At 51.4% G+C, this 26,005-nt stretch overlaps 11 protein-coding genes across 11 annotated transcripts; 6 read left to right on the top strand and 5 right to left on the bottom strand.

The window, feature by feature from the left end:
* Positions 1-396: 396 nt before the first annotated feature.
* On the top strand, positions 397-1,966 carry Triagg1_765 (uncharacterized protein; the record flags this gene model as incomplete). Its single annotated transcript, XM_062894808.1, has 2 exons — positions 397-1,756; positions 1,815-1,966. The coding sequence occupies 2 exons, from the start codon at positions 397-399 to the stop codon at positions 1,964-1,966; spliced, it is 1,512 nt and encodes a 503-aa protein (XP_062759989.1).
* Positions 1,967-3,848: 1,882 nt separating this feature from the next.
* Triagg1_764 (uncharacterized protein) lies at positions 3,849-4,502 on the top strand (the record flags this gene model as incomplete). The annotated part of the gene is made up of 3 exons (XM_062894797.1): positions 3,849-3,861; positions 3,970-4,274; positions 4,368-4,502. 3 exons carry the CDS (start codon positions 3,849-3,851, stop codon positions 4,500-4,502), a joined length of 453 nt encoding a protein of 150 aa, XP_062759988.1.
* Positions 4,503-4,956: 454 nt separating this feature from the next.
* Triagg1_763 (uncharacterized protein) lies at positions 4,957-5,827 on the bottom strand (the record flags this gene model as incomplete). The annotated part of the gene is made up of 2 exons (XM_062894785.1): positions 4,957-5,375; positions 5,515-5,827. 2 exons carry the CDS (start codon positions 5,825-5,827, stop codon positions 4,957-4,959), a joined length of 732 nt encoding a protein of 243 aa, XP_062759987.1.
* A 721-nt stretch (positions 5,828-6,548) lies between these two features.
* On the bottom strand, positions 6,549-7,336 carry Triagg1_762 (uncharacterized protein; the record flags this gene model as incomplete). Its single annotated transcript, XM_062894774.1, has 4 exons — positions 6,549-6,603; positions 6,658-6,835; positions 7,008-7,117; positions 7,281-7,336. The coding sequence occupies 4 exons, from the start codon at positions 7,334-7,336 to the stop codon at positions 6,549-6,551; spliced, it is 399 nt and encodes a 132-aa protein (XP_062759986.1).
* A 332-nt stretch (positions 7,337-7,668) lies between these two features.
* Triagg1_761 (uncharacterized protein) lies at positions 7,669-8,585 on the top strand (the record flags this gene model as incomplete). The annotated part of the gene is made up of 2 exons (XM_062894763.1): positions 7,669-7,998; positions 8,070-8,585. 2 exons carry the CDS (start codon positions 7,669-7,671, stop codon positions 8,583-8,585), a joined length of 846 nt encoding a protein of 281 aa, XP_062759985.1.
* Positions 8,586-8,956: 371 nt separating this feature from the next.
* On the bottom strand, positions 8,957-10,909 carry Triagg1_760 (uncharacterized protein; the record flags this gene model as incomplete). The annotated part of the gene is made up of 1 exon (XM_062894752.1): positions 8,957-10,909. The coding sequence occupies one exon, from the start codon at positions 10,907-10,909 to the stop codon at positions 8,957-8,959; it is 1,953 nt and encodes a 650-aa protein (XP_062759984.1).
* A 1,381-nt stretch (positions 10,910-12,290) lies between these two features.
* On the top strand, positions 12,291-13,778 carry Triagg1_759 (uncharacterized protein; the record flags this gene model as incomplete). Its single annotated transcript, XM_062894741.1, has 3 exons — positions 12,291-12,395; positions 12,461-12,760; positions 12,816-13,778. The coding sequence occupies 3 exons, from the start codon at positions 12,291-12,293 to the stop codon at positions 13,776-13,778; spliced, it is 1,368 nt and encodes a 455-aa protein (XP_062759983.1).
* Positions 13,779-14,644: 866 nt separating this feature from the next.
* Positions 14,645-15,349, top strand: Triagg1_758 (uncharacterized protein; the record flags this gene model as incomplete). The annotated part of the gene is made up of 1 exon (XM_062894730.1): positions 14,645-15,349. The coding sequence occupies one exon, from the start codon at positions 14,645-14,647 to the stop codon at positions 15,347-15,349; it is 705 nt and encodes a 234-aa protein (XP_062759982.1).
* A 2,135-nt stretch (positions 15,350-17,484) lies between these two features.
* Triagg1_757 (uncharacterized protein) lies at positions 17,485-18,236 on the bottom strand (the record flags this gene model as incomplete). Its single annotated transcript, XM_062894719.1, has 3 exons — positions 17,485-17,742; positions 17,833-17,924; positions 18,008-18,236. The coding sequence occupies 3 exons, from the start codon at positions 18,234-18,236 to the stop codon at positions 17,485-17,487; spliced, it is 579 nt and encodes a 192-aa protein (XP_062759981.1).
* A 1,891-nt stretch (positions 18,237-20,127) lies between these two features.
* Triagg1_756 (uncharacterized protein) lies at positions 20,128-21,766 on the top strand (the record flags this gene model as incomplete). The annotated part of the gene is made up of 5 exons (XM_062894708.1): positions 20,128-20,240; positions 20,395-20,527; positions 20,593-20,659; positions 20,759-21,073; positions 21,153-21,766. 5 exons carry the CDS (start codon positions 20,128-20,130, stop codon positions 21,764-21,766), a joined length of 1,242 nt encoding a protein of 413 aa, XP_062759980.1.
* Positions 21,767-22,984: 1,218 nt separating this feature from the next.
* On the bottom strand, positions 22,985-23,843 carry Triagg1_755 (uncharacterized protein; the record flags this gene model as incomplete). Its single annotated transcript, XM_062894697.1, has 2 exons — positions 22,985-23,634; positions 23,723-23,843. The coding sequence occupies 2 exons, from the start codon at positions 23,841-23,843 to the stop codon at positions 22,985-22,987; spliced, it is 771 nt and encodes a 256-aa protein (XP_062759979.1).
* Positions 23,844-26,005: the final 2,162 nt, after the last annotated feature.

Below are 26,005 nucleotides of genomic sequence, written 5' to 3'. Positions count from 1 at the left end.
TTTCATTAAGACAATCTTCCCCCCTCGGAAAGGCCAAGATACCGACCTATTTTCTGCGGCTCGCTCGTAGCGTCATTTCTTCTTCTCTCGTCTCGTCTGGCTGTGTCTCTGCATCGCACTTGATCCAACACTCTGCGGCCGCCTCTCGTCCGCCTCTCTCTCACCTCCTCTTCCCCCCTTGGAAGCGACTCACTCATGACACTCGTTGACCGCGCGCCCTGCGGAGGCTCATTTTAACCCCCCTGGAGCGCGTTGCAGGGCCATTGGCAGACATCCCAGAGAGCCGGAAGCGGCCTCGAACGCCTCGGCATCTGCTGCGACGCTCCCTTTCGCTCTCTCCTCTCCAACAAAGTCGTTGCGCATCTCCTCCCCGTCTCGATCCCGAAGCCGCCTCCAATGTCCCATGGAGTGCTCTCCATGTTCGACATGAACTCGCTCAACATCATCACCGCGCGCGTGTCGCCGCCGCCGAGTCCAACCCACTCCCGATCCAACAGCATCAGCGCCGGCCTAGACGACAAGGCGCTCGATCTCGACGTGTCCGAGGACAAGGCGGATGGACACGAGAACCAGCCCTTGGCCGCCGAGGGCTCGGGTTCCCTTTCCGAGAAGCGATACGGCGCCGACGACGAGGCGTCCTTTGCCACGGAAGAGACGCCGCTCTTTTGCGAGTCCAAGCCGGATGGGAAGCGCTCGAGATGGTGGCATGTGCTGCCTAGGGGGATCGCGTCCAGCATCATCGGCACCATTCGGTGGCTGTTTGCTACGCTGACTGCGCCGGGATACTACCTGATTGCCTTCTTCTACGACGACTTTGGCAAGTTTGCGCCCATGACACAGCTGAAAGGGCTGTTTGGCTTCCACAGCGGCGATTTGGGCACAGATGGTCTATATGATTCTCCCGAAAAGGCGAACAAGGCTGGCCGAAATACACGGCATCTGGGAGACCCGTCGAAAACGTTTCATTCCTCTAGTACATCATCATCTGGTCTATCCTCCGAGTCCGAAGACGAACCCCGTGCTGCCGCCAAGAGCCGGCACAACCGCTCCAAATCAGCAGCCCAGTCCGGCGAGGAGACGGGCGCGGCTCGGCGCTCTATCCGGATCAAACTAAACGACGAAGAGCAACGAAAGCATAGAAAATCACAATCCACCGCCTCTCATGGGAAGGGTGACCTCAGCCGGAGCGACTTGTCAGCGCAGCTCAAGTCTCCAACGTCTCCGATTGCCGCCCTGACCAAGTACCCAAAGACACCTGCGCCACCACGACCATTGATCCCCCGACGACAGCCATCCTATCTGAATCTTCTCGAGCCTTCGCGAAAGCAGCAGAAGACGCTCATCCTAGATCTCGACGAGACGCTCATCCACAGCATGTCTAAAGGAGGGCGGATGAACAGCGGTCACATGATAGAAGTCCAGCTCAACACTGCGACTTTGGGAATGAGCGGACAGAGCAGCGCTGCACAGCACCCCATCCTGTATTGGGTCAACAAGCGGCCCTTCTGCGACGAGTTTCTCCGTAGAGTGTGCAAGTGGTTCAACTTGGTTGTCTTTACCGCGTCTGTTCAGGAATACGCCGACCCGGTGATTGATTGGCTGGAAACGGAAAGAAAGTTCTTCTCGGCAAGGTACTATCGTCAACACTGCACATATCGACAAGGAGCCTACATCAAAGACCTGAGTTCTGTGGAGCCGGATCTGAGTAAAGTGATGATTCTGGACAATAGCCCGCTGAGCTATTTGTTCCATGAAGGTACGTTGCCGACTTTGCGGTAGAGGCGCAAGCCCCCCCAGCTAACCCGACCTACTAGATAACGCCATACCGATCCAAGGCTGGATCAACGACCCGACAGATGGCGACTTGATGCATTTAGTTCCCCTGCTGGAAGGTCTCCAGTACGTTCATGATGTTAGAGCTTTATTAGGGTTACGCAGCGGCGAGTATGGCCATCTCCAAGCATAGAGGGTTACGGGAACATTCACACGGCAAAGATTTTTTTTTTTTTTTTACCTTTTCTTCTCTCTCTCTCTCTCTCCTTTTCCATTATCATCATCTCAGCTTTTTAAACACATAATGCAAAAACCTGGGCAAAACAACTGGCAAGTCTCCGAGGCGAAGAAGAACGAGTGACGAAAGCGTGAAAAAGGGAAGCTCATGGAAGAGAGAAGAGTGCACGGTTGACGCCAACCTGGATTCTTTTTCGAACAACGTGAAACAAAAGCGAACCTTGTACGGATATTACAACGAGGAAAGGACGTTATGGGAGTTTTTTTCTTTTTACTTTTGACTACATATTCTGCTGGCTGGCATGAGTTGGCAATGGCAACATGGTGTTTTTTCAACAAAGCGGCGAAGAGGAAGCGGGATCATTTTCTTGTTTAATACGGCATCTGGTTTTTGTTGGTTCTTTTTTTTCCGGGTTGATGAGGATGGGGCATGACGGGATGGGGAGCGGGAGATGACTTATGGTTACGGGTAACGTTGATTCAAGCCAATATGGAGACTGCCAGTGTTTTTTGCGCCGATGATTTATGTGCCTCTGTCTGTGTTGTGTCTGTCTTTTTGAATGTGATCCAATGTGATTTATATGAGTGGATGGCCATCGCAACAGCATGATGTGTGTCTACAAAGAACCAGATGCCTACTCTTACTGATTGATTGCATCCGGTGGTATCTGATTCATTCGAGATTGGTGTACAGAGTAATTCCTGCTACGATCAACCGCTACCTTCTTCGGGCTTCTCACAAAAAGACCCCCAAGATGGCATCACACCAAAAAAACCCGCCCCACGCCTCAAAATCCGAAAGACGAACACCATCCCCGCAGTGGAGAATCAACTGGCCCCCCAGAGCAAATAGGATTTCTGGCTCTGCATGTAAAATAATGTTGGGGGAGAATCGGATGAGCTTCGCGGCTTTTCGAATGCGCAATGAGAATTCGCTTTCGTATCCGGTGTGGCTCGAAACGTTCCGTGTCGTGCATGTCAGCGCTTCAACGATTGGGCACAGGTAACCAGGTTTGAGTGTTTTTTTTTTCAACCGCTTCGTTTTTGTGATTCGTATCCTGGCCATTTTTCTGTTGCCGAGGTTTTATTCTACAGTGGGTTTAGAGGAGGAGGATCGTCGTTCTGGAGAAAACATGCAGCGCCCTGCAGATAATCCGGTGTCTTGGTAGTGTTGGTCTTGGAGACGCATGCATTACATACATTCAATGTCAAGCAGGAAACATACAAGCGTGAATAGCCGCAATCATTACATAACCACCACCAAAACCGGGGTCAAACAAACCAACATCTGACATCCAGCTAACAAGGAACTAATAATGATCCGAAAAAGCTCTGAAAGAGAAAAAAGAAACCAAGTCCGTCTTTGAATCATAGACACTGTGGAGTTGTGGAAAAAAATGAATTTCCTCATCCGGGTACCAAAAATACAAAGCGTAGTGGTGACATCATCATCACGGTGACGAAATGGTTTCGCCAGGACTTACTTGCCCTTCTCACCTCACACAAACCAAAGCGGAGAGCTCTAAAATGAGGGAAGGGAATTAGAGGATAGACTTTCTCTGGCGCGGATCGAGATTTGAGGGGGTGGTAACAAACAAAAGACGTAATAGATGCGAAGTTTTGAAGCTAGGGAGTGTGGCTTGTGATGATGTAGTACAAATACCCTGAGGGTTTGCAGTTCTCTGGGATGGATGTTGACTACCTCTTGTGACGGCACAGATACTACGCACATTCTTGTATAGCTGTAAAAATCACAATTTCATAAAGAGAACTTTCATCTTTTCATCTTCTTCTCTTCAATCTCAAGCTCATCACAGCATCGTCTCCTCATAGCCAACATGTCTCTCCAATGTGAGTCTCAATCCATCTCAACCTCAACCTCAACCTCACCCATTCATCTTTCGCCACTCTCAATGGCAACTTCACAACTCTCCCAAAACTAATCACAAGATAAATCAGACTTCCCTCCCGTCAAACCCTCCGCCATCGCCCTCGGCACCTTCTTCAACCACGGCGTCGACCTCGTCGTCCTCGCCCCCGTCTTCGGCCAGACCTACCACCGCGCCAAGGCCTCCAACACAAAGGAGGAGTTCATCCGCTCCCGCGAGGCCGGCGGCGCCGCCGTCGCCTGGGGCACTTCCTTTGTCGGTTCTGCTCTGCAGAGCTACGGCGTGGGCGCTCTGCTCAACGCCACGGGCACCTTGAGTCACAAGGGCGCTGCGTATCTCGGCGCTTTGATCTTTGCGGCGACGTCTGCTCCTGGAGTATGTTTTTTTCTTCTTCTTTCTGTACCTCTTTTGAGTTACCTCTTTTCACTTGTTTTATGAGACTGACTCTGTGTGTGTGTGTGTGTGTAGTTCATCTCTCAGATCTTTAGCGAAAAGAGGCCTCTGGACACTGTCGGCGTCAATGTCGCCGCCAAGCTGCTCGAGACTATCGGCTTGTCCCTGGTCCTCAACTGGTGGGGAACCAGGACCAATCCCTTTGAGTAAACGAGATGGTATCTCTTGGTAAATTCTTTCCTGAGGCTGGTTTCTGGGAGGAGTTGGACAGGGAATGGAAAGGCACATCATTATGTGATGGCCTTTGTGTAACATCACACCTATATTAGTCAAATTCAATTTGGAATATTATCAACTTCAACCTTTGTGACCTGACATTTGACACTGCAAGGCCACGTCCAATCAATAACTCGGAGTCAATAGACGTATAGTAGAAAGCCAAACTTGTTCCATTGATCAATGCAGTACTTTATATACCTGAACGCCGCCGTTGCCCCAACAAAAGTCTTGCTGCAAGACAATCCCTCTGGTATGGTTAATGTACACCCAGATTAAGCGCTTCGCACCAACATCATTCTCCCAGCAAAAGTCTCTTCGCACTCGCGGTCCAATACCGCGCCTCACTTTGCCATCTTTTCCTTTTTCTTTTTTTCCTTCTTCTCTCTTACGCCTTTGATTCACCCTTTGTCCAGAACGCCTGCTTGCCGCCCTCCTTCTGCACAAGCTTGACAAGGGAAGCGTACGTCTCGCTGTAAGACTCGCTGCTGTCCTCGTCGTCGTCCTTGTCGGCCTCCTTGGCGGGCTTCTTCTTTCCCTCAGCCTTCTCCATGATCATGACCACGCTGGTAGGTCGCTTGGTCTTGGCGGCGGCACCCAGCTCAGCGCGCGATGTGACGAAGATGAAGGGCACGTTGTGGTCCTCGCACAGCACGGGCAGGTGTGAGATGACGTCCATGGGAGAAATGTCACCGGCGATGATGACGACTCCGGGGAATGAGGTGTAGCCGGGGGCGGTGGAGGGAGACTTTCGCAGAGTCTTGACGACTTCCTTGACACCACGCTTGAGAGTACCATTCTTGGCAGCTGTTGAAAAGGGTCGACGTTAGTATACGAGATCCAATGCCTCTATATGAATAGAAGAAAGCAAGACACGGGAGAGAAAAGTAAAGAAGAGAAAAAAAGAGGCGGGCTGGGCGACGCAAGGAGGGAGAAGGCAACATACCTTTTCGAATCGTCTTGCAAATCTTCTTCTGGCCCTTCTCGTCGGCAATAGGGACCGCGAACGGCACAACCTTTCTCTCAAGGGTCACCTCAGGGGTCTTGTCCTCTTCCATATCTGAGCCCTCGTCAGAGGCCTTGACAGCGCTCTGCGCAGCGACATCCTGCTGGAGCTTCTCGTCCAGAGCAGAAGCGAGCTTCTCCTTCTTGTCCTTCTTGTCCTTCTTCTCCTTCTTGGATTTGCTCACGCCAGCCTCTTCGCTGCGCTTCTCCTTCTTCTCCTTCTTCTCCTTCTTGTCAGGTCTTTCGGAAGCCATGGCTGCTGGCTGTATGGGGATAATTTGAAAACGAGGAAACCCGAGAAAAAAAGACGAAAAGAGAGTGTCAAATGGACGATTGAAAGATTATTGTTAATATAGAGGAGTTCAATCGGCCAAACGGAATTCAAACTGCCTCTGATGCACCAATTGGACGTCTTGCGCAACTTGGTCGTAGTTTTTTCAATGTCTGTCGTCCTCCCACGATTGAGGCGCTTCAAAAATTTCCTACTCAAACCAAACTTTTCTTCTCGGTGAGGGACCCTCTTTAAAATTTTCGGCGTTTTGTGGTGCCGACGCCGAGATCTTTTACAGTTTGGATCACGTGATGTGGCTTCAGCCTATCATGTCGGTCAAGATTTGGATGACCTAACAGAGCATGGACTCACGAGAGTTTTTACTATATGCTGGTCACCGGTAGATATAGAAAGGGAGTTTGGAATAAAAGCCTTTTAATTAAGTGTCGTAAAGTCGTGGAATATCACCCAAGATAGAGGGTGAATGCCACATTCATCCTTGCTAGTAACATTTCCTCGTTCTCTCATTCGACGCTCCAAAGTCATCTCATGATATCAAATCAAATCAGTGCATCAATCTCTGGGCAAAGAATAGAATCAAATATCTCGTAGAGCCAACCGTTTCTATTGTTTTCTCCTAATCTAGACGCTGATATACACTGGGTCCCCTGGACACCCACAATTCAACACAGTCGTGCACCATTTTACTCCGAGTCGGCAAACTCAGCACGGCCAGCCTTGGAGTTGAGGTAGTGGTTTCTATCACGTCACGTTAGCTTTGGGGTTGTGTTTATTCTCCTTGAGCCGACATACCGCTCGGTGGCCCAGCTCAGCAGGTAGTAGCCGGCCAGCATGGGAGGGAGCCAGTAGAAGATCTGGGACTTGGTGCGGCGGAAGGTGTTGAAGATGGCATCGTGGGCAGCACCGGCAAAGGGGTTCTGACGGTTAGCAGACAGGCCGTAGTCGACAATGCCCTTCTGCTTGGCACCACCTATAGCATCACATGTTAGCATCCGAGTGACTTCTTCAATCTTTGCACTTCGTCCCGACGAGTCCCTTGACGCAATCCCCCGTCCAATTGTTGCTCCGCAACGTGTTCAATGTCTTCCACCCCAATTGCTTCAGCCGAATCCAGGCATCGGTCCATTGAATCATCATCCTACTCCCCACCATCCGGCGTCTTGCGTCCTCAAAGTCTCTTTTGCGGGTGATCCGTTGCAATCGTTCGTCAAGTAGACCAAACTCACCAAAGGAGCCCCAGTCACCGAGCCAGCTATGAGAAAGAAAAAATATTAGCATCAGCATCAATTCGTCAAACTTCCTGCCGCAGAGGCCGCATCATCGCCCATCGATCATCGACTTTCGCATCTCGTGGAAAAGCCGCAAACTCGGGTGGTACGATGCCGCATCTTATCCCAGGGAGAGGCTGCACATACTGGCCAGTCTTGGGTTGAGGGGCGCCGCCGCCCAGACGAACCTGAGTAGGTCTCATTGTCTCTGATTCAGGAGTTGCGATGAATCCTTTTCGATTGCGGGAGAGAGGGTTAGAGGGTGGAATGAGTTTCGGGTTCGGAATTGGTGAAAACGCAGAGCATCGTCGCGGGTCCAGCCGAGCTTGCCGCAACGGGTCTAGCGCCGCTCGTTCGGACGGAAAATCAAAGCACCAACTGCGGGACAACCTTTGGGGATTCACAAGGCAGGACGAAGCTTCATAATCCGCAAGAAGCTCAAGTCGCAGCCGTTGGACGAATTCAGCAGTCCAACTTTTTTTTTAAGGATCTCGGGGCCACTTCTTTGCCGAAGCAGAAAAACTCATCATCAAAAATGGCGGCGTTTGCGCGAACCCTCAACCTCATGTACCGCATGGCCATCCCGGCCTCTGCCGGCGCATTCCTCATCACACAGTCCATCTACGACGTCCGGGGCGGCACAAGAGCCGTCATCTTCGACAGGCTGTCCGGTGTCAAGGAGGATGTCGTCAATGAGGGAACGCACTTCTTGATCCCTTGGCTGCAGAGGAGCGTCATCTTTGACGTGCGCACAAAGCCCCGGAACATTGCCACCACCACCGGCAGCAAGGATCTCCAGATGGTCAGCTTGACGCTGAGAGTCCTGCACCGGCCAGACGTCAAGGCCCTGCCAAAGATTTACCAGGTACAGCATCTTTTTGAATCTCGAGAATATACACACATATATATAGCCAAAAACTAACTTGCAATGAACAGAACCTCGGCGCAGACTACGACGAACGAGTCCTCCCCTCCATCGGCAACGAAGTCCTCAAGGCCATTGTCGCCCAATTCGACGCCGCCGAGCTCATCACCCAGCGCGAGGCCGTCTCCCAGCGTATCCGCAGCGACCTCACCCGCCGCGCCGCCGAGTTCAACATTGCCCTCGAGGACGTGTCCATCACCCACATGACCTTTGGCCGCGAGTTCACAAAGGCCGTCGAGCAGAAGCAGATTGCCCAGCAGGACGCCGAGCGCGCGCGCTTCATCGTCGAAAAGGCCGAGCAGGAGCGCCAGGCCAACGTCATCCGCGCAGAGGGCGAGGCCGAGAGCGCAGAGACCATCAGCAAGGCCATCTCCAAGTCCGGCGACGGCCTGGTGCAGATCCGAAAGATTGAGGCCAGCAGAGAGATTGCGCAGGCCCTGTCGTCGAACCCCAACGTGGCGTATCTGCCTTCGGGAGGAAAGGGAGGCAGCGGCAGCCAGTTGCTGCTGTCTGTAGGCAGGGCGTAAGGCGGATTTTGTAGAGAGAGAAAAAAGTAATGAAAGTTGAAGCACGGAGAACACCCCGCTCATTGCTGGGATATGAGGGGGGGAAAGGAAATCCCCAATCACGACAACCTTGTACTTTTAGCCATAAAAGGCCAATAGAAGCCTTATGTGAAAACAAAAACTATACGCTGTAATTCCTTGTTCATGTATTGTGAAGCTTGCCTAACGCAAAAGTACGCTTGACCTACTATAAGAAAGAATAAGCATAGGTGTAGACGTGTCAAACTGGATGTGTATATTTATCAATGGCGACCCATGCCAAACTGTGAGTTTTCCTCCACCCTGGAGGACATCGCCCCGTGGTTCATTCTCAGCAACCTTGCTGTCCAGCTTCAAGCCAACTTGAAATTGCCGCGTCCCTCGATAAACGCTTCTGTCAAACCGCCCCCTTCGCCTTCAGGAGGCGTAATCTCGCCATCGACAACCCGCCAACCAACCCTCTTCATATCGTTCCACACATCCATGACCCGCAAGCGAACCAAATCCCCAGCCGCCCTGGCATCTTCGCCTGAATCGTGGCCTAGCATCTTTGGGCCCGTGTCTTGCTGGATCTTGCGGTTCATGTGGACATTCATCAGCGTCTTTAAGCCATAGCGATATGGCAAGCCCATCTTGTGCGGATAAAGCAGGACAGAGTCGATAATGGTCGGGTGAACGATGCGCACAGCATTAAGATCGTTTTCCAAGCCGTGGCCGATGAGGGGCGTCGTAGGCGATATGAGCGAGAACAGGAGATCCCGCGCGACTTCGGGGGAAGAAACAATCTTGAGCTTCTTCTTCTTAGCTTTCAGCTCGCCGTCCTCACTTCCCTTCTCATCGCTGTCCTTGGATGGCTTGAGATCGTCGTTGACGGACCACGATTCCGCCGCGGCAATATCATCTGGCCAGACGCCAGAAAAGCGGGAATTGAGATCTAGGATTTCGCCTAGAGGCTGGACCAAGACGTCCAGCAAGTCCTCTCCCGTAGGCCACGAGGTAGCTGTCAGGCGTACCAACTCGAGCCCGTGGACCGTGTAGCACATTTCACAGTCAAAACAGACGGCTCTGTCTGTCGGCGCCAGGGGATTCTCCGGCGTCTCAGCAAAGTTCAGGACGGCGGCCAATCTTTTCGCATCGCTCGCTTTGAACACATGGTGCTCATGGGTGAAGCATCCGGCCGACTCGCCAACTTCTTGGCCGCAGCAGTGGTATCGTTTGGGCACCCTCGTCTTATCGCCGGGTTGCTTGCTCGGGATATAGGTTTTGCCCCAGTGAAACTTGCATCCTCCTCCTGTTGTCAGGGCGCCATCCTCCTCTCTCCGTCCGGGAAAGACTTGGAATCGTTGCTGGCAGCGGTCACACTTCTCCCATCCCTTTGCTGCGTCCATACCATCCACGGCCGACTTGATTTGTTCCTGTGTCGGGACTGTAGGGACATAGCCGTGGTTACCCATACCGTCGAGTGGTGTAAGGATACGTTTCAACAACCCGACTTCCTGTGCGTACGTGAGACCAGTCTCAATCTTTCTGGGCTCTCCATCAATCATGTTGTCTTTTTGAAGCTTATTTTGAGCTTCCTGCTGCTCTTTAATTCTGACTTCTTTCCACTGAGCCGCAGTCATGCGTTTCAACTGAAAGATTTTGTTCTTCATGACGTTGTTATATACGGCTGGTTTGTCAATGGCGCAAGTTTGCTCTTCGTCCAGGGCCCTGGTAATTAGGTCTTGGTCGGACAAGAGGAGTTTCTGCTCTTGGTCGTTTACAGTCTTCCTTAGTTCATCGTTAAGGCGCTTAAATTCCCGGTGGACAAGTTTAATAAGTTTTAATCGTACTTCATGGCTCGCCGGAGAGCTCTTGAGCAGCCTAGGATTGAGAGACTCGGGCTTCTTTGGATTAGCTGTTGCAGTCGCCTTGGAGGTGGAAGCTCCTGGCGCCCTGGTCGGCTGCGGATTCTTTGTGGTGGCAGCGTTTGCGCTCGGAGTTGAGGCGGTGGCTTTTCTCTTCAGTGGAGGAGGCGAGATTGGACGCGCAACGCTCGGTGAAAAGCCTGGTTGCTCAGGCTTTGGCCCCGTCCGAGCAGGAGAGGCTACACCAGTTTGCGATGAGAGGGAAGGGCTCGCTGCATCAACCTTTAAACGCTTGCTAGGGCGATTTTGATTCAAAGGCGAAGACGTCCGATGATTCTGTATTGGCTCAAGGGGCGGGGGATTGAAGCCAATATTGTCCTTATTGTGGCCGAATATACACTGGAAAGCGGTGCACTTATCGCCTGCCGGGCAGGGAATGTGTTTGAGTGAGAGACTCATGGCGGCCTGGCGAGAGGAACTGCCTGATCAAAGTGAGAGAGGAGTGATGCGCGATCTATATCTGCCTTAGTAGGTAGCCAAAGAGCTGGCCTGCGTGCTTAGCAATTAGTAGTCGGTATGGATGGAATAATGCGTTGCATCTCCCCGCAAAAGCAAGCGGCCAGGAGACAAGCTGGTTGTTTGATGGAGATCTGAGCAGGTCGGAATTGTGTTGATGAAGCAAGCATGCATGGATACACGGTCGGTTAGGCACTATTTCTAGGCCTCTGTTGCTGCAGGGGCAACTTGAAGTCAGGGGCCGATATTTAGGCGTGAGGCTGCCGAGCACAGGCATGGCACGGCCACTAAAGACGCCCGCTAAAGCAGCAGGATGGGGCATCGTTACTGCAACATTGACGAGACAGATTGAAATCTGGAATTGTAGTCAGTATTGAACAAGATTCCCGATACGAGTTTTTGTTGACTGAATCATGATGCAAGTGGTAGATGCTCAGCTCTTTAGATATTTCCTGCTGTGCGTACTCTGCACCACTAGGATTATCTTGTTATTCTAGCATCTACACTATCAGGTAGATTCTGGTATTATCACTGCTTACCCATGTAGTTAAATTCGAGATACGGGATACTGATATCAGACTTGGGGCGCTGGCTACATGCTGTATTTCTCTGTTCTCCTTTTTCTTTTCTTTTCTTTTCTCTTCTCTTCTTTTCGCTGTTTTTTCTCTTTTGCTCATCATCAACACGGCTGATGCTGCATTAGACTCCCGGTCCTTAGTTCGATATGTCAGCGACCCATCTCAACAAGTTGATGTGAAGCTGCCGCTCCCCCAACATGTTCATCTCAACAAATAGAAAAAAAAATTAAGCTCTTTAGCTGCATATTGCAATGGCCTCACTTTGAATTTGGTTTTGCCAACCACTGAATACTCGTATTGACTAATATACTCTGCGTTTCCCTTGTTTACAAGTAGTCACGCAATATACAGGGTAAGAAATCGCTAGGGTGAGGATCGCAGCCATGTATAATGAAGCTTATCAGGTTGTTCTAGCTGATATAGATGGACAGACCAAACCGTGAAATGATGACGACGCTCTTCATCAAACGGATTTCATCAACTCCGTCCAATACACATCAATCACATCACCATTTTGCGTGCATGTGGATATCAGCCCACTGCCCTCTAGCGCTCCGGCAAATACGGGGCTGCCGGACGCTGGCAGCACGATTAACGCTTTTTACTCGATTGGGTGCCCAAAACCAAACGTGGACTTCGGACTTCCTTATCAAACCGCCTCGGACCTACGTAATGCGTCCCCCATGTAATATTATATACCTGCTTGCGCCCCTTTCGACGAGTCACGATAGCCTCTCCTGCAGCCAATGTCTGCTCGCTTGGCTGGCTCGCGACTCCTAGGTGCAGCGCTCAGGATGGATTTTGCTGGCGGAAGCTCAAAGGCGGACCACCTCTGCGTCCTGGTTCACGGAGTGAGTGTGCTTCAACATCAAAGGAGCTTCCTTGCGTGTAGTCGAGCTAACTTGGTTAATCACAGCTATGGGGGAATCCGAACCACATGAACAACATCGCAAAGACGCTACGAGCCCAACATTCCCCTGACGACCTCTACCTCCTGCTGGCCAAGCGAAACAGCGGCAGCTTCACCTACGACGGCATCGAGCTTGGCGGCGAACGAGTCTGCGCCGAGATTATAGAGGAGCTCAAGACGATAGAGCAGAATGGCGGCAAGATTAGGAAGCTGAGCGTTGTGGGATACTCTCTCGGCGGCCTGGTATCGCGCTATGCTGTTGGTCTGCTGTATGCAAAGGGCATCCTGGACTCGGTTGAGTGCATGGTAAGCACACGTCGTTCTGGGTCGAGAGAGGGCCACCACTGATACGGGAAAACAGAACTTTGCGACCTTTGCCTCGCCGCATCTTGGCGTACGGACTCCCCTCAAAGGATGGCACAACCACATGTGGAACGTGTTGGGCGCGAGGACGCTGTCCATGTCAGGGAGCCAATTGTTCACGATTGATAACTTTCGAGATACCGGCCGGCCCCTCCTATCTGTCATGGCCGATCCCCAGTCGATTTTTATGCTGGGACTGCAGAAGTTCAGGAGACATACATTATACAGTAACATCGTTAATGATCGGAGCGCGGTTTACTACACGACCTGTATAGAAAAGACGGACCCATACAAGGAAATAGATCGGATCAAGGTCAACTTTCTGAAAAATGATCCAGAGGGTGTCCTACTGGATGCGACGCACCCGTTCTCTCCACGACCAAAGGTTCCCGCACCAATTACTTTGTCATCCCTTACAGAAGCGGGCGTGCGGTGGATGAGAGGAGTCCCGTTCATGATTACGGTGTCGGTGCTGGTTCCCATTGGCGTGGTAGCCTATCTTATCAACTCGGTTTTCCAAACCATACGAAGCTCGAAGCGCATTAAGCTACATGAGGGCGGCCTGGCGGGCATCAATGTGGCAGAGTACCGGGTGCCGATCCTGATCAAGTCGTTTCGTGAAGAGGTCGAGCATGTCTACGAGGCGCTGAATAATTCGCAGAACCAAGAGTACCTAGCAGACGAGGATGAGGATGAAGAGACGGGCATGAATGCCGAAGATAGAAGCACAATGGCCCGAGAGAGGAGGATGTCGATCCCGACGCAGCCAACTCTTGCGTTGGCACCAATCCAGTTCGAAATGATCCGATCACTGAACTCTCTCAAATGGAGAAAGTTCCCCGTCTGGATCCAAAACGATAGACACACTCATGCCGCCGTCATTGTGCGATTTGAGAAGAAGACGTTTAATGAGGGTTGGGTGGTTCTGAGACACTTTGCTGGCGAGGAGTTCCTGTTGTAACGTAACGGCCGCCATGTAAGTGCTAGGTACCAAGTATCGCCGAGGGGCCGTTTCGGAGCAGCGGGATAGAAATCGCCGACGCATTACTCCTTTCTGGGCCTTTGGATTTTTGATTTTTTGGATTACTGCGTGTTAGTACCTGTTACTGCGTATATACGAGATGCGCACATATAGAGCGGCCGATGCAGAGACGGATATTAGCGCAACTGTCACAGACAGACCGCCTGTATGAATTCAATTGATGATTGGACATTTGCCACATTATCCGGCTCGAATCCTCCGTAGAGGGTGTCAACAAGTTGTCGCTGCATGTGTTATGTCAAGGGTGACAAATGGCCCTGTCATGGCTAGAATGGATTGGAAGGCTGTGGCGGGGTACAGGCGAGAGCTCGCAGCTTCTCATACGCTGGACCGCCGCCCGTCACGTGAAGCTGCAACCCCGGATTGAGGCCACTTGCAGCATTTCCCCTCACCAGCGGCCAATCACAGCCCCGCTGGCCGCGTGCTTATAACCGGCAAAAAAGTTGATGCTCGTGCCACTGCCATCACCGTCAGTCGATTCCTCTCCTCTGGTCAGAGGCTTTGGGTTGATTGCCTTGCACCCTTTCTGCCCTCTTGCGTGATTCTTCCTTTCCCTTCATTTGTCTTGTCACGATTGACCTCCTTTCGCCTGTTGCTCGGAACATGCGGATTGCCGGCTTAGCAATTCCAGCGACCACGCCAGAGCCGAGCCTGTGATTTCATGCATCAATCTGACGTCTTTGAACCGCTGAGCCTCTGGATTCCTCCGCAACCGCAGCAGCATTGAGCTATACAGACAGGATCCTTCTCCTTCTCGCTCAACTACGACTCCAACAGTATTCACAATGGTTCTCACGCACTCCACCAATCACACCTACTCCCACCCTTTCCCGACCGTTACCCTCGCCTACTTCCTGCGATACTCTTCGCCTCAGCTCAATCCTTTCGCCGCCCATGTCCTCAGCACCGACACCATCTCCAGCCATGTCGACCCGGAAACCCAACGCCTCTACACCACCCGCATTCACCTGAAGAAGAGCCGCATGCCCAGCGCAGTATACAAATTGCTGCCCGCAAGCGTTTCAGGTGGCAACTCTGGCGAGAAGGCTTCATACATTCTCGAAACCAGTGTTGTGGACATCAAGGAAGGATGGATGAAGACGGAGAGCCGCAATCTCAATTTTACTGGTGTGCTTTCCGTTGTCGAAAAGCAACACTTCAAAGTCCCCGCCTCTCTTGAGGCTGTTGCCAGGAACGAGACCGACGTCAACTCCAGCGTCATGTTCAAGTCAAGACTCGGAGAGAAGATCAGGGGAAAGATTGGTCAGGCTCAGGAGAGCAGTGGCTGGCTGCCTGGATTCCTCGGCGGCCTCGGCGCAAAGGGCATCCAGCGCAGCATTGAAAGCCTCGCCTCCACCAAGACCATCGACCAGCTCAGCAAGAGCCGTGACGGCATGCGGCTAGTTCTCGAGCGCCTTCGCAACGGCGGAGTCATCGGAGTCATGGAGAAACTCCGCCAGGAGCGCCAGAGACAGGCTGTGGCCATGTAACAAAACAAAACCTGTACGAATGAAAGAAGCAAAAAGGAAAAATCGAGCAGCGGTGTGTCGGGGTTGGACGCAACCAACCAGGCCGGGACGGATCATTGCCCGCACGCCAACACCAGCTTTCATGATAACGCAACCTGTACCCCTACAATGTATATTACCACTCTTTCCTTTTTTTCTCTTAGCAAGGCGCTCTGTGTTTTCAACTCGGTTTTGTATTTCTTTTCAACGGCGTCATGAGGTTCATGGAATGGCTGCAGCCGAGTGTTGTGGTGCCCGAGGAGGAAAATTGACGCTCACCGAGTCACGCAGTGGGAAAATGTGTGACATCCCCTCTCTTGAATTGAGTCAAGACTACGAAAAGCAATAAAAATTGTTAACATTTGTGAAATATGTGGCGTGATATTGACGTTGTTTCTCCGTAGAGTAAAGTGGTTAGAGAGCGAAAGCTCGAAAGTCGTAGCCTCTAATGTAAGACACTGTTTAAACAAGGTTGATGCTACACAGACCGTCTCGTACTAAGACGTCGATCCGGAGGATCATCCCGGTGGTACGGTGGACGATCCTCTGGATTAACTTTTGGTGAGTTGACGGTCTGTATGGAGGTTGGAGATGTATGCTGTCATGAATGGTGCGCAAGTACAGCCTGGTTGCCATGTTTTCCATTTTAGTCTGATGTGGTGGATTGGGATTGCTGTCTCCTATACTAGAGCCTCTAACCTGGAATTTCCATGTATACACAGGCTGTCTGCCTTGAACTCTTCCGCACACTAAGACTCGACCTATCATTTTCATGTGTACGTGAGTGGAAAGGTAATGCTGACCTATCATGATTAATGTTGAGAGAGTATGTCTTCACTCCCACATACTAGGCCCCTTTTACTGCTTTGCATCGTACCTGTATTGGTTTCGATGACTGCCAACGCTCAAGCTGCTCAAACTGTAAGTTTATTTCTATTACCAGTCTCCAATAACTCGCAACAGTAGTATCCAATGCTGACGATGTAGGTGCTATATAACAAGTTAGCGTACAAACATGAGACAGCTAGGCATTCAACGGTGATCCATACACTTGCACAAAGTTGGTGGTATCGTGTAAGCCTCCCTCTTTCCCACCCCATCAGTAACTGGAAGATTCCTATGAAAGACCACGAACGAATTAATGAAAAATAACTAGGTAGTAGGCAATGAAGGCTTAGTAAGGTATCTCCAGAAGCCCTATGCTGGCTACTACACCCGCAAGCTTCTACCGCAGCCTCTACGGGTAAACCACTGTCCTCACAACTGCTGTATGATATAAAATACCATGTATACAAATTTGACAGTGCTCTACCTTTATTTTCTGTTTATCTATTTGCTTAATTAAAAATATCTCTTTTACTTCGTTGTCTTTTGTTGATATATATATTCTCATCCTGAATAGCATGATTTTATGAGTAAACTCGCGTCAAACATAGAGGGAATCATTGAGTAGCAGAAATGAACGAGGATATGCTAAGTACTGGGTAGGTAGTACTGATGTTTATTGATTTAACCCTTTCGGCTATATATATGTACTTAGGTATCTCGTCAATATATAAAGGCACCTGTGCTTTTGTATATGCCATGGATGTTCTCTCTACCTTTGGAGAATAAGTTCAATGGGCGGCACAAAGCACTCCGAGGGCAGGCAGAACTATGCTTAGAGTAGATATAACATCAGATATATTAGCGTTTGATACATGAAATAGTTTCCGTTATTATTTTTTCTACTCGAAGGAAAGGAGCACGTACTGGTGGCGATCTCAATTCCACATTTCTCAATTATACATGCGGCAGCATCGACCACAATAGTATCGAAATTTTGATACCAATGACTCCCTATATCAAATGTGTTCGGGCTTTCCCGTTCAATTAATGAGGTTCTAAATGCAAGATCAATGCCAGGTACTATCCACCAGCCGCCAAATATTCCCAAAGATGCAGTGTATGTTCTAGACACGTTCTAGGCGTAATAGTTGTTTGTATAATGCGCGTATTCCCAGAGGGGGATTCCAAGTATTGGGTATCAAATTCCGCCCCAATTTCCATCTACTCCGATTGTCATCAAAAATATCGTAATGCTGCCGACCTCTGCCCCTTCTCTTTGCCGCCCTCTTTTACTCGTTCACGACCACCTCCTGCAGAAAGTTCTTGGCAAAGCGAGAACACTGCTCGAACGCCTTGTCGAAACCATCCTGGCCGCCGTAGTAGGGGTCGCTAACCACTTCAGGCTTCTTCGTGCCGCTGTACTCGCCAAAGAGCATCACCTTGGCCTTGGAGTCCTTGTTCTCGCGCTTGAGGCGTTCGAGATCCGATAGGTTCGAGAGGTCCATGGCGAAGATGTAGTCGAACCTATCAAAGTCGCTCCTCGTAATCTGGATACAAATGATTTGTTAGCCTGTGCCTCTGCATAGCTCCAAGTCTATGATTCAAGGAGCTCGAGGTCGAGAGAGGCCCAAACTTACGCGGCGCGCATCGTGGTCGTAGTCGAAAATCTCGTGGCTCTCTAGCGTCTCCATTGTTCGGGAGTCGGGCGGGTCGCCGGCATGATACGCAGCTACACGGACGTTGCCTCGTGGTTAGCATCTTGCCCAACATCTCTCTGCCACTTGTGCGTTGGCGGCCACTGCTGCTACTAACCCGTTCCGCAGGAATCAATGTCGCCAATCTTGTCCTTGAACTGGGGCTGCTTTGCCAAGTCTCGGAAGATGCCCTCCGCCATTGTCGAGCGGCAAATGTTGCCCAGACACACAAACAGGACGGAAACGGGCTGGCCGGGCAATCTGGTCATGCTGGGCATGCTGCTGTGTCTCTTATTTTGCTGCTGAGCGGCAAAAGACGCTGTCCGGTTCGGCCGTACGGGAAACATTTGCGGGCTGTTCTTTGATTTGTTTTTTTCCTGGTCGTTGATTCTCGGGATCGTACACAAACAAGTCGAATGCAGGAGGAACACACACAAAAGACAAAAGAAAGAAAGGGGGGCTTGTGGCACGAGAGGATGTGTAAAAGGAAGGTTGAAGATTGAAGTCGGCCTCAAATTGGGCCTCTCGACTCTTAATAATACAAACCATGGACTCCGTGCATGGAATATGGCATAACGACACCCCACATGACTGGCTGAAAGGCGCTGGCGAGCGGTGGGTTAAATTACCGAGTATTACCCTTGTGCCTGAGCTGAGATTTGACTTGCCTCCTTTCCGCCCGATATCCGTGGAACGGGATACTATATTACGGAGTACTCCGTATATACAGTATGCTCGTACAGAGCACAGAGCACTGCTCGCCCCCCCGTTGCCAGTTCAGCTCATCTCTTCAGGGCTGATGATGGGCTTATTTATAGGAACAAGCAGCGATTAGCCCTTGTCTGGGTGACAGGGTGATGCGATAGAGATGTGCCGGTCTGGGATGCGGGTCTCGGGAGTGGCTGCAGTCGCTGGAATGGTCGCTGACAAGGACAAGGGCAATGCAGACAGACTCTTGTATGTGCCCAAGGCACTTTGTTGCATGCATAAAGTGAGAAACTCTGGGACGGACGACGTTGATATGCTGCAGCTCTGCACTTTGGACTTATTCGATACTCGGCATTGACATGCTCCAAATGTTCTTAGAGACTGATGGATTGACTGGCCGCCGCTGCCGCTTGTCTTCATGTTGTCTCGGCCCACTCTGCGCCACCACGAGAGCCTGAAGAAATCAGCTGTTAGTGCTTTTAGACTGCTGATGCCATGAGCCGCCTTGTCTGACGAGATAATGTTGATGAGAATTGATGCCACAGATCCATTGAATAGGTACAAAGTGCTGTAGATTTCCAAGCTCCTTCACCTTGTCATGGCAGAATGTCACATCAGATTGGACCGCGGCTCTGCCTTTGGCCAATTGCAGCTTACCAAAAGCGAGCCGCCTAATGACAGGGCTGGCGTTCTCTAGACCAAGAATCTATCCACCAAAAACATGTGACACAAGCTCCAGTCCTCCACCAACAATGGCAGCAGCCGAGACTCTATATTGACACTACAGTACGGAGTACAGGACATGGAACACTTGATGGAGAGAACAGAAGATGAAAATGCCAAGGGAAAGGGGCTCAAACTGATACACGAAACTGACACGCAGTCGCACCACAAGTCTTTTCTCTCGGCCGCAATGCGCGCGGCTAAAGCCCATCACATCTTGGGGTAAACCGCGATTGGCTACGCTCCCGGTTGCTCAGCCCAGCTGCGGAGGCCAAAGAGAATCGAGCTTGTTGGTTCTCGTCCGTATCCACACACCGTTAGCGGCGCAGAGCTGATGGATCAACCGTCGTCTGTTGTACGGAGCAGCCAACCACGGCCCGTCCTGTTTGGGAGAGTATATTCAGCGGTTTTGTGGTGGCCGCGTCTCCCTGATCACGCCGCAACTCGCTCTTCTCCTCGACTATTACTTGCCCTCTTTTTCCTTTTTCCTTTTCTTCTTCTTCCTACCCTCCTCTCTTGATTTTCTCTTCTTCTGAACCCATCTATTCCAGGTCCAGCACGACTCCCCCCCGTCCTGTGCGACCAACAGTATCACACCTTGTCCCTTGTCTATCGTCCAGCCGTCCAGCTTCACGTTTTTTTTTCTTTGTTGCGCCGCGCCAGCGAGCTCGCTAGCAGTCGACAGCGCTGTCACCCCCCTACAAGCTCCGAGCCCACAGCGGCTCAGCACATAAACCCCTCTCTCCCCCACACCCACTTTGAGAAATCCAAGGCCACTTCACGCAACTACTACAACAAAGCGCAGCCATGGCGGATCTCCAAGGACGAAAGGTATTCAAGGTCTTCAACCAGGACTTTGTGGTTGACGAGCGATACACCGTCACCAAGGAGCTTGGCCAGGGAGCCTACGGCATTGTCTGGTGAGTTTCTAGCGCTGCCCGAGTCATACTATGGCCATGGCCATATCACCACACCCCGCTTGTTCTGCCACTTCGCGAAACCCCCCGCCGCCACGATGCCATCAAAAGCTTCGGCTTGCTAACGACCAGCTCCGAATCGGGGCACGCACAACAGCGCCGCGGTCAACAACCAGACGAACGAGGGCGTGGCCATCAAGAAGGTCACCAATGTCTTTAGTAAGAAGATTCTCGCCAAGCGCGCCCTGCGTGAGATCAAGCTGCTGCAGCACTTCCGCGGCCATCGCAACGTGAGTGACAGCCCCCGACACGACGAGCCATGTTGATCAAGACTAACGTCGATGGAAACCTCCAGATCACATGTCTCTATGATATGGACATTCCGAGACCCGATAACTTCAACGAGACGTACTTGTATGAAGGTCAGTATTACCGACGCTGGCGCGCGCAGCGCTGTTGCCCAGCAGGATGGGGGGCGACACAACTAGAGAAAGCATGACGATGCTAACGGTTGTCCGCAGAGCTGATGGAGTGCGACTTGGCGGCCATCATCCGTTCCGGCCAGCCTTTGACCGATGCCCACTTCCAGTCTTTTATTTATCAGATCCTGTGCGGTCTCAAGTATATCCACTCGGCCAACGTCCTCCACCGAGATCTGAAGCCCGGCAACTTGCTTGTCAACGCCGACTGCGAGTTGAAGATTTGCGATTTCGGTCTTGCCCGTGGCTTCTCTGTCGACCCCGAGGAGAACGCCGGATACATGACCGAGTACGTTGCCACGAGATGGTACCGTGCGCCCGAGATCATGCTAAGCTTCCAGAGCTACACCAAAGCTAGTACGTTGCCAATTGCAAGAGATTTGAAGACCTACCCCCCAATTATTTGGAAATCCATCAACTCTAACACGCATGATAGTTGACGTTTGGTCTGTCGGCTGCATTCTTGCCGAGCTCCTGGGTGGCCGGCCGTTCTTCAAGGGTCGAGACTACGTCGACCAGCTGAACCAGATCCTGCACATTCTCGGAACTCCCAATGAAGAGACGCTCCGCCGCATAGGATCCCCCCGTGCCCAAGAATACGTCCGCAACCTGCCATTCATGCCAAAGAAGCCTTTCCCCGCTCTCTTCCCCGACGCCAACCCCGACGCCCTCGACCTCCTCGACAAGATGCTCGCCTTTGACCCGTCACAGCGTATCAGCGTTGAGCAGGCGCTTGAGCACCCATATCTCCACATCTGGCATGATGCTTCCGATGAGCCCGACTGCCCTACAACGTTCAACTTTGACTTTGAAGTCGTCGAGGACGTGGGCGAGATGCGAAAGATGATTCTGGACGAGGTGCTGCGCTTCCGACAGCTGGTCCGCACCGCTCCTGCATCCGGCAACCAGGGTGCGGCCCAGCAGATGCAGGTTCCAATGCCGTCAGCTGGTGGTCAATGGACTGCCGAGGACCCGCGGCCACAGGAATATATGGGACACCCCAACGGACTCGAGCAGGATCTGCAGGCGGGCATGGACATTCGGAGGTAAATCCGCGTGTAGAGCGCAAAAGAAGCGGGTTGAAACGATCTTCTGTTTGCGCTCCTTGTGCAATTTATATTGGAGGCGAACTTGGATGGAAAAGTCCACACTGAATGCTGCACATTCCCTCATCACGACACGGAAGAGCAAAGAGAAGGAAGAATTATGCTAAACAAAAAGGAGTTTATTACATTAGGAAGACTACCAGGTATTTCTTGACGCTGGATATGGGCATTAGTGAAGCGAGAATGCGCGCGTTGGAACGAGGCACAATTATTACAATCGACGAATGCTGTATACATAACGAGTACACTCTACATGGCGCATACTAGTATAATTTTCTGAATGATGAAGTGTCTTGTACGCTGCTTGCTCTTGTTTTCTGGTGAGACGTCGGTTCGACGAACAAGGCTGACTTGGGGGCTGTCGCAGCTGCACGTAGCCGAAACGCCTTGTTGAATTGCAAACGCATCCTCCAATCTTCCGGTAAACCTAATCGCGAACTGGTAAAGTCAATCAAGCCGTCTAGTGTGGGAAGAAGAAAAAAAGGGCATTTTAAGATATCGCGTAAGAACTAAGCTCGCCCTGAGCGAGATTGGTATTCCGTAGTAGTACATGGAAAAGGGCTTGTGAGATTTTAAAGCGACAACCGTGGGGGGGACGAGCACATGGTTACGAATCAGCGAATCATCAGAGTGGTGGTGGGTTATTAGTCGTTTATTCACCGATTATGCAATGCCGTGTATTTTTGGAGCACTCAGATCCCTTCTCGATCTGTTTTCTTTGAGGTGTTCTTTTTGAACGAAGTAATGTATTTGGTAAGGCGAGTCAATAATATCCTGCCCCCCCATGAGTAATTCTGTCTATGCGATTTGGAAACTCCTGAACAACCTGAACTATGCAAATGAAGTAAGGGGAATAATGGGGGGGAAATAACCGAAAAAGATGTACATTTGCCTGCCTGCCTGCCTAGAAAATTTCGTATTGGTACCCAATTGTCATTTCCTGTTTGCCCATGAGAAACCTGTATCTTTGAAACCGAGAGAAAAGAAAACGAAAAAAAAAAAAGTCTTTGTAAACCCTTTCCCCAACTCCCTCGTCTAAAAAAAAGTCTTTTGAAGCAAGAGAAAGTCGAAGCCAAGGAGAATAAAAGAAATTAATACTTGAAAAAAAAACGAAAGAAGAAAGAGAAAAAAAAAAGAGCCCGTAGTTTCTAAAATCACTGGCTTAGGACTTGGGACCGTAGAACCAGTACTGAGCAGCGTAGCTCGTGCTGTCCTGGCCAGCAGCCCTGGAGCAGCCGTGAGAGTTTCCGCCGGCAGTCTCGACGCGGTAGACGAACGTCGCGCCCTTTGAGTTGGCGGCGTCGAGAGCGAGCCAGGCGACGGAGCCGGTGCCCATGGGGCCCGGGTCGGCGCTGCCGGGAGCCGGGACGGAGGCCTTCTTGGCGGCGACGACGTTGAAGCTGCCGCGGCGCAGGATGAAGGTCGGGGCGCCGTCGGTGTTGAAGAAGTGGTGGCCGAGGAAGGGCAGCTTGCCGTACTCTTCGCCGAGGTCGAGGGCGGCGGCGCGGGTGAAGGGCCGCTTGAGGGAAGCTCCCGGGGAAGAGACGTCGACGCGGCCGACGGTGGAGTCGTTGAAGTGGAGGGGGATGGCGTGGTGGTTGAGGGCAAAGGCCGGGAGCTGGTTGAACTTTTCGATGGTGAGCGACTTGGGGCCGGACTCGGGGTAGAGCAGGCTGATGTCGTAGAACATGGCGAGGGCGCCGGTCGAGACGGCGTCGGCGCCGACGGAGGCGCACGAGTAGTTTTGGATGCCGAGGCCGAGGGCGATGACTTTGAGCTCGAGGCCGGCGGGGGGAGGAGGCAGTTCGGCGGCTGGAGGGGGGGAGAAGAATGTTAGTTTTGCGTAATTTATCAATGTGTGTATGTGTGTAAGTGGAATTGGAACTGGGTTACTACTTACCACCGCCGGTCAAGGGTAGAGAAGGGTCGGGCATGGGAGCTCGGCAGGAGATGGTCCTTTCGACGGGTGAGCCGAGGGCCAGAGCGGCCGAGGCGAGGAAGAGGAGAGATTTGCCGAGCATCTTTGCTGATGACGTTGTTGTCGATTTGATTTGAAGGAGGAGAGAGAGAGTGAGTGAGTGAGTGAGAGAAGATGTTATCCAGAATCTCACCCCCAAAGAGCTGGGGGAAGCTCGGGATAGTTATAAGCAGAAGCAAAGCTAGCTCAATGCACACCAGAGGCTAAAAAAGGCAGCAAAGAGAAAATGGAAATAGAAATCCCAGGCTAGGGGTCCTTCGGAATGGGTGTGGTCGAGTGCAGCATGGCCCCCAGGGTTCAATGTTGGGTCAGGTTGCTCTTCTCCGCTTGGGCGCTTAGAGCGGCGGGCTGCAGTAGTGCGGGCCGGTTTGTGTATTTTGGCGATTTGTGGTCCCGGAACTTTGCGAGATCCGGGATTTATTTTTATTTTTTCTATTGTGGTGAATGGGTTTGACAATGATAACAGTAGCTGTTGTGTTTCTGTTATCAAGTGAGTTGTCTTGGGTTTGTCATGAGGTTGATGGAGAGGCGAGTTTCGACGGGCCTCCGTTCAAGACATTCGCCAACTGAGACGTTGGGCTGAGATGAGATTCTGTACGTACGAAAGTCCACCGTGGCCGGGAAATCGGAATCCCCAAGTCCCAGTCCCCTCTTTGTGTGTGTGCCGCCTCATGCAAGTAAGAACCAGGGGATCTGTGTGGCTGGGACTGGGGTGTGGTTTTTCCTAGGTCCAGTACAGTAGCATCTCGGTTTACTCTCGCTCTTTGTTTTTTTTTCCTTTTCGGCTGGTTGCATCCGGATCAACAGACCCCCTCCCTCCTAGCTGCAATCCCACTCGGAACCAAATGTCTTGAGGCGCCCACTGAAGATTGCGATGAGGCCAGATGCGGGTTCGTGCAGCCGGTGGTTGTCGTACGACCGCTGGTGTTGCTTTGGTGAGCCGAGGGACGGGGCGCTTCTTGGACGATTTGCGGTGTTTGACTCGACGGTGGATTTGATGAACCAAGATTCTTGGCGGGCGGCAACGATGGAGTGTGTCTTTGTTGCTACGCCATGCTACGCTACGCTTTCCTTGCTGTATTGCAGACTTACGGACAATGGATTGGATTGATGACACGATTCGCCCGTTGCAGCTGTGTCATTCATTGCTTGTTTCGTGGCATAGCCGTCATGGGAGGTGGTCATCCAGCACTCCGGGACGTTCTTCTCCGGCCACGCAAACAACAATGGAAGCCCTCCGTCGAGAATAAGATGCTGACTGGCTTCAGCTAGTTTGTTTGTTTCGTCGGTTTTGGCTGAAAGAAGCAAGATAATCCTTTTGTTCCCTTGTTACCTTCCTTTGTCATTCGCTTCCACAGCCTGCCTCGAATGGAATCTTGGACTGGAATACTGTACGCCAAGAAACAAACAAACATACATCCATGGGGAGAACAAAACAACATCGAATCCCTGCTCGCGCTGTTTTTTTCTGCTGAGCTGCAAGGCTTAGCATGGATGCCAGGACCATGTTCACGACCCTAGGCTCAAAGGCGCAAGGCTGGCTTGGGGGATTCCAAAAAGAAAAACGCCATGGCGCGGGTGACATTGGAGCGGAAAGTTTTGATACCCGCGGCACCGCCACATGGGCGCCGAGCTGAACTTTTCTGGGTTGGTTCTTTTGCCTTGCTTCTTTTTTTCTCTCTTCTCTTTCTTAGTTGATTGCTGTGTTTATGCTAATGACGACGAGTACATGAACACGTTCCGTATTGATGGTTCGGAAGATAGACGACGCCTCTTTTTTTTTTTTTTTTAAATCCCGGATCGGCATGAATTTGTCATTCGCTGCATGTACTGTAATACGCCTACTTGACGCCGTGAATCTGCTTTGTACGCGGATTTAATCTCCTTTACTTGCTTCTCACCTGCTTTGTGTCCCGGTAACGCAAGCACAGAACTCGAACCTCCTAATCGACTCAATACAAATCACCACAATGTAGCGGTACCACAAGATCCATTCAGTCCCTGTCTCGCAACTCCTTGGACCAACCACTTGCCTCATCAAGACTATTCACTCTCCTCTCTGTGAACCGGTCCTTTTGGCCATGCCCACATGGCCGTTCTATTTTTAGAGCTGCTCCACGACATCAAAATATGGGCCTCGGCGCCGGTTTAGAAAGCGCTTCTCCACCTGTCAGCCGTCAGGTTAACGAACAGCGCCGGGCTCAA

The sequence above is a fragment of the Trichoderma aggressivum genome (assembly GCF_033847375.1).
Source record: "Trichoderma aggressivum f. europaeum strain CBS 100526 chromosome Unknown scaffold_002, whole genome shotgun sequence".
NCBI lineage: Eukaryota > Fungi > Ascomycota > Sordariomycetes > Hypocreales > Hypocreaceae > Trichoderma > Trichoderma aggressivum.
The sequence above is the reverse complement of the archived record's forward strand: the minus strand, read 5'-3'. Positions and strand labels throughout refer to the sequence as shown.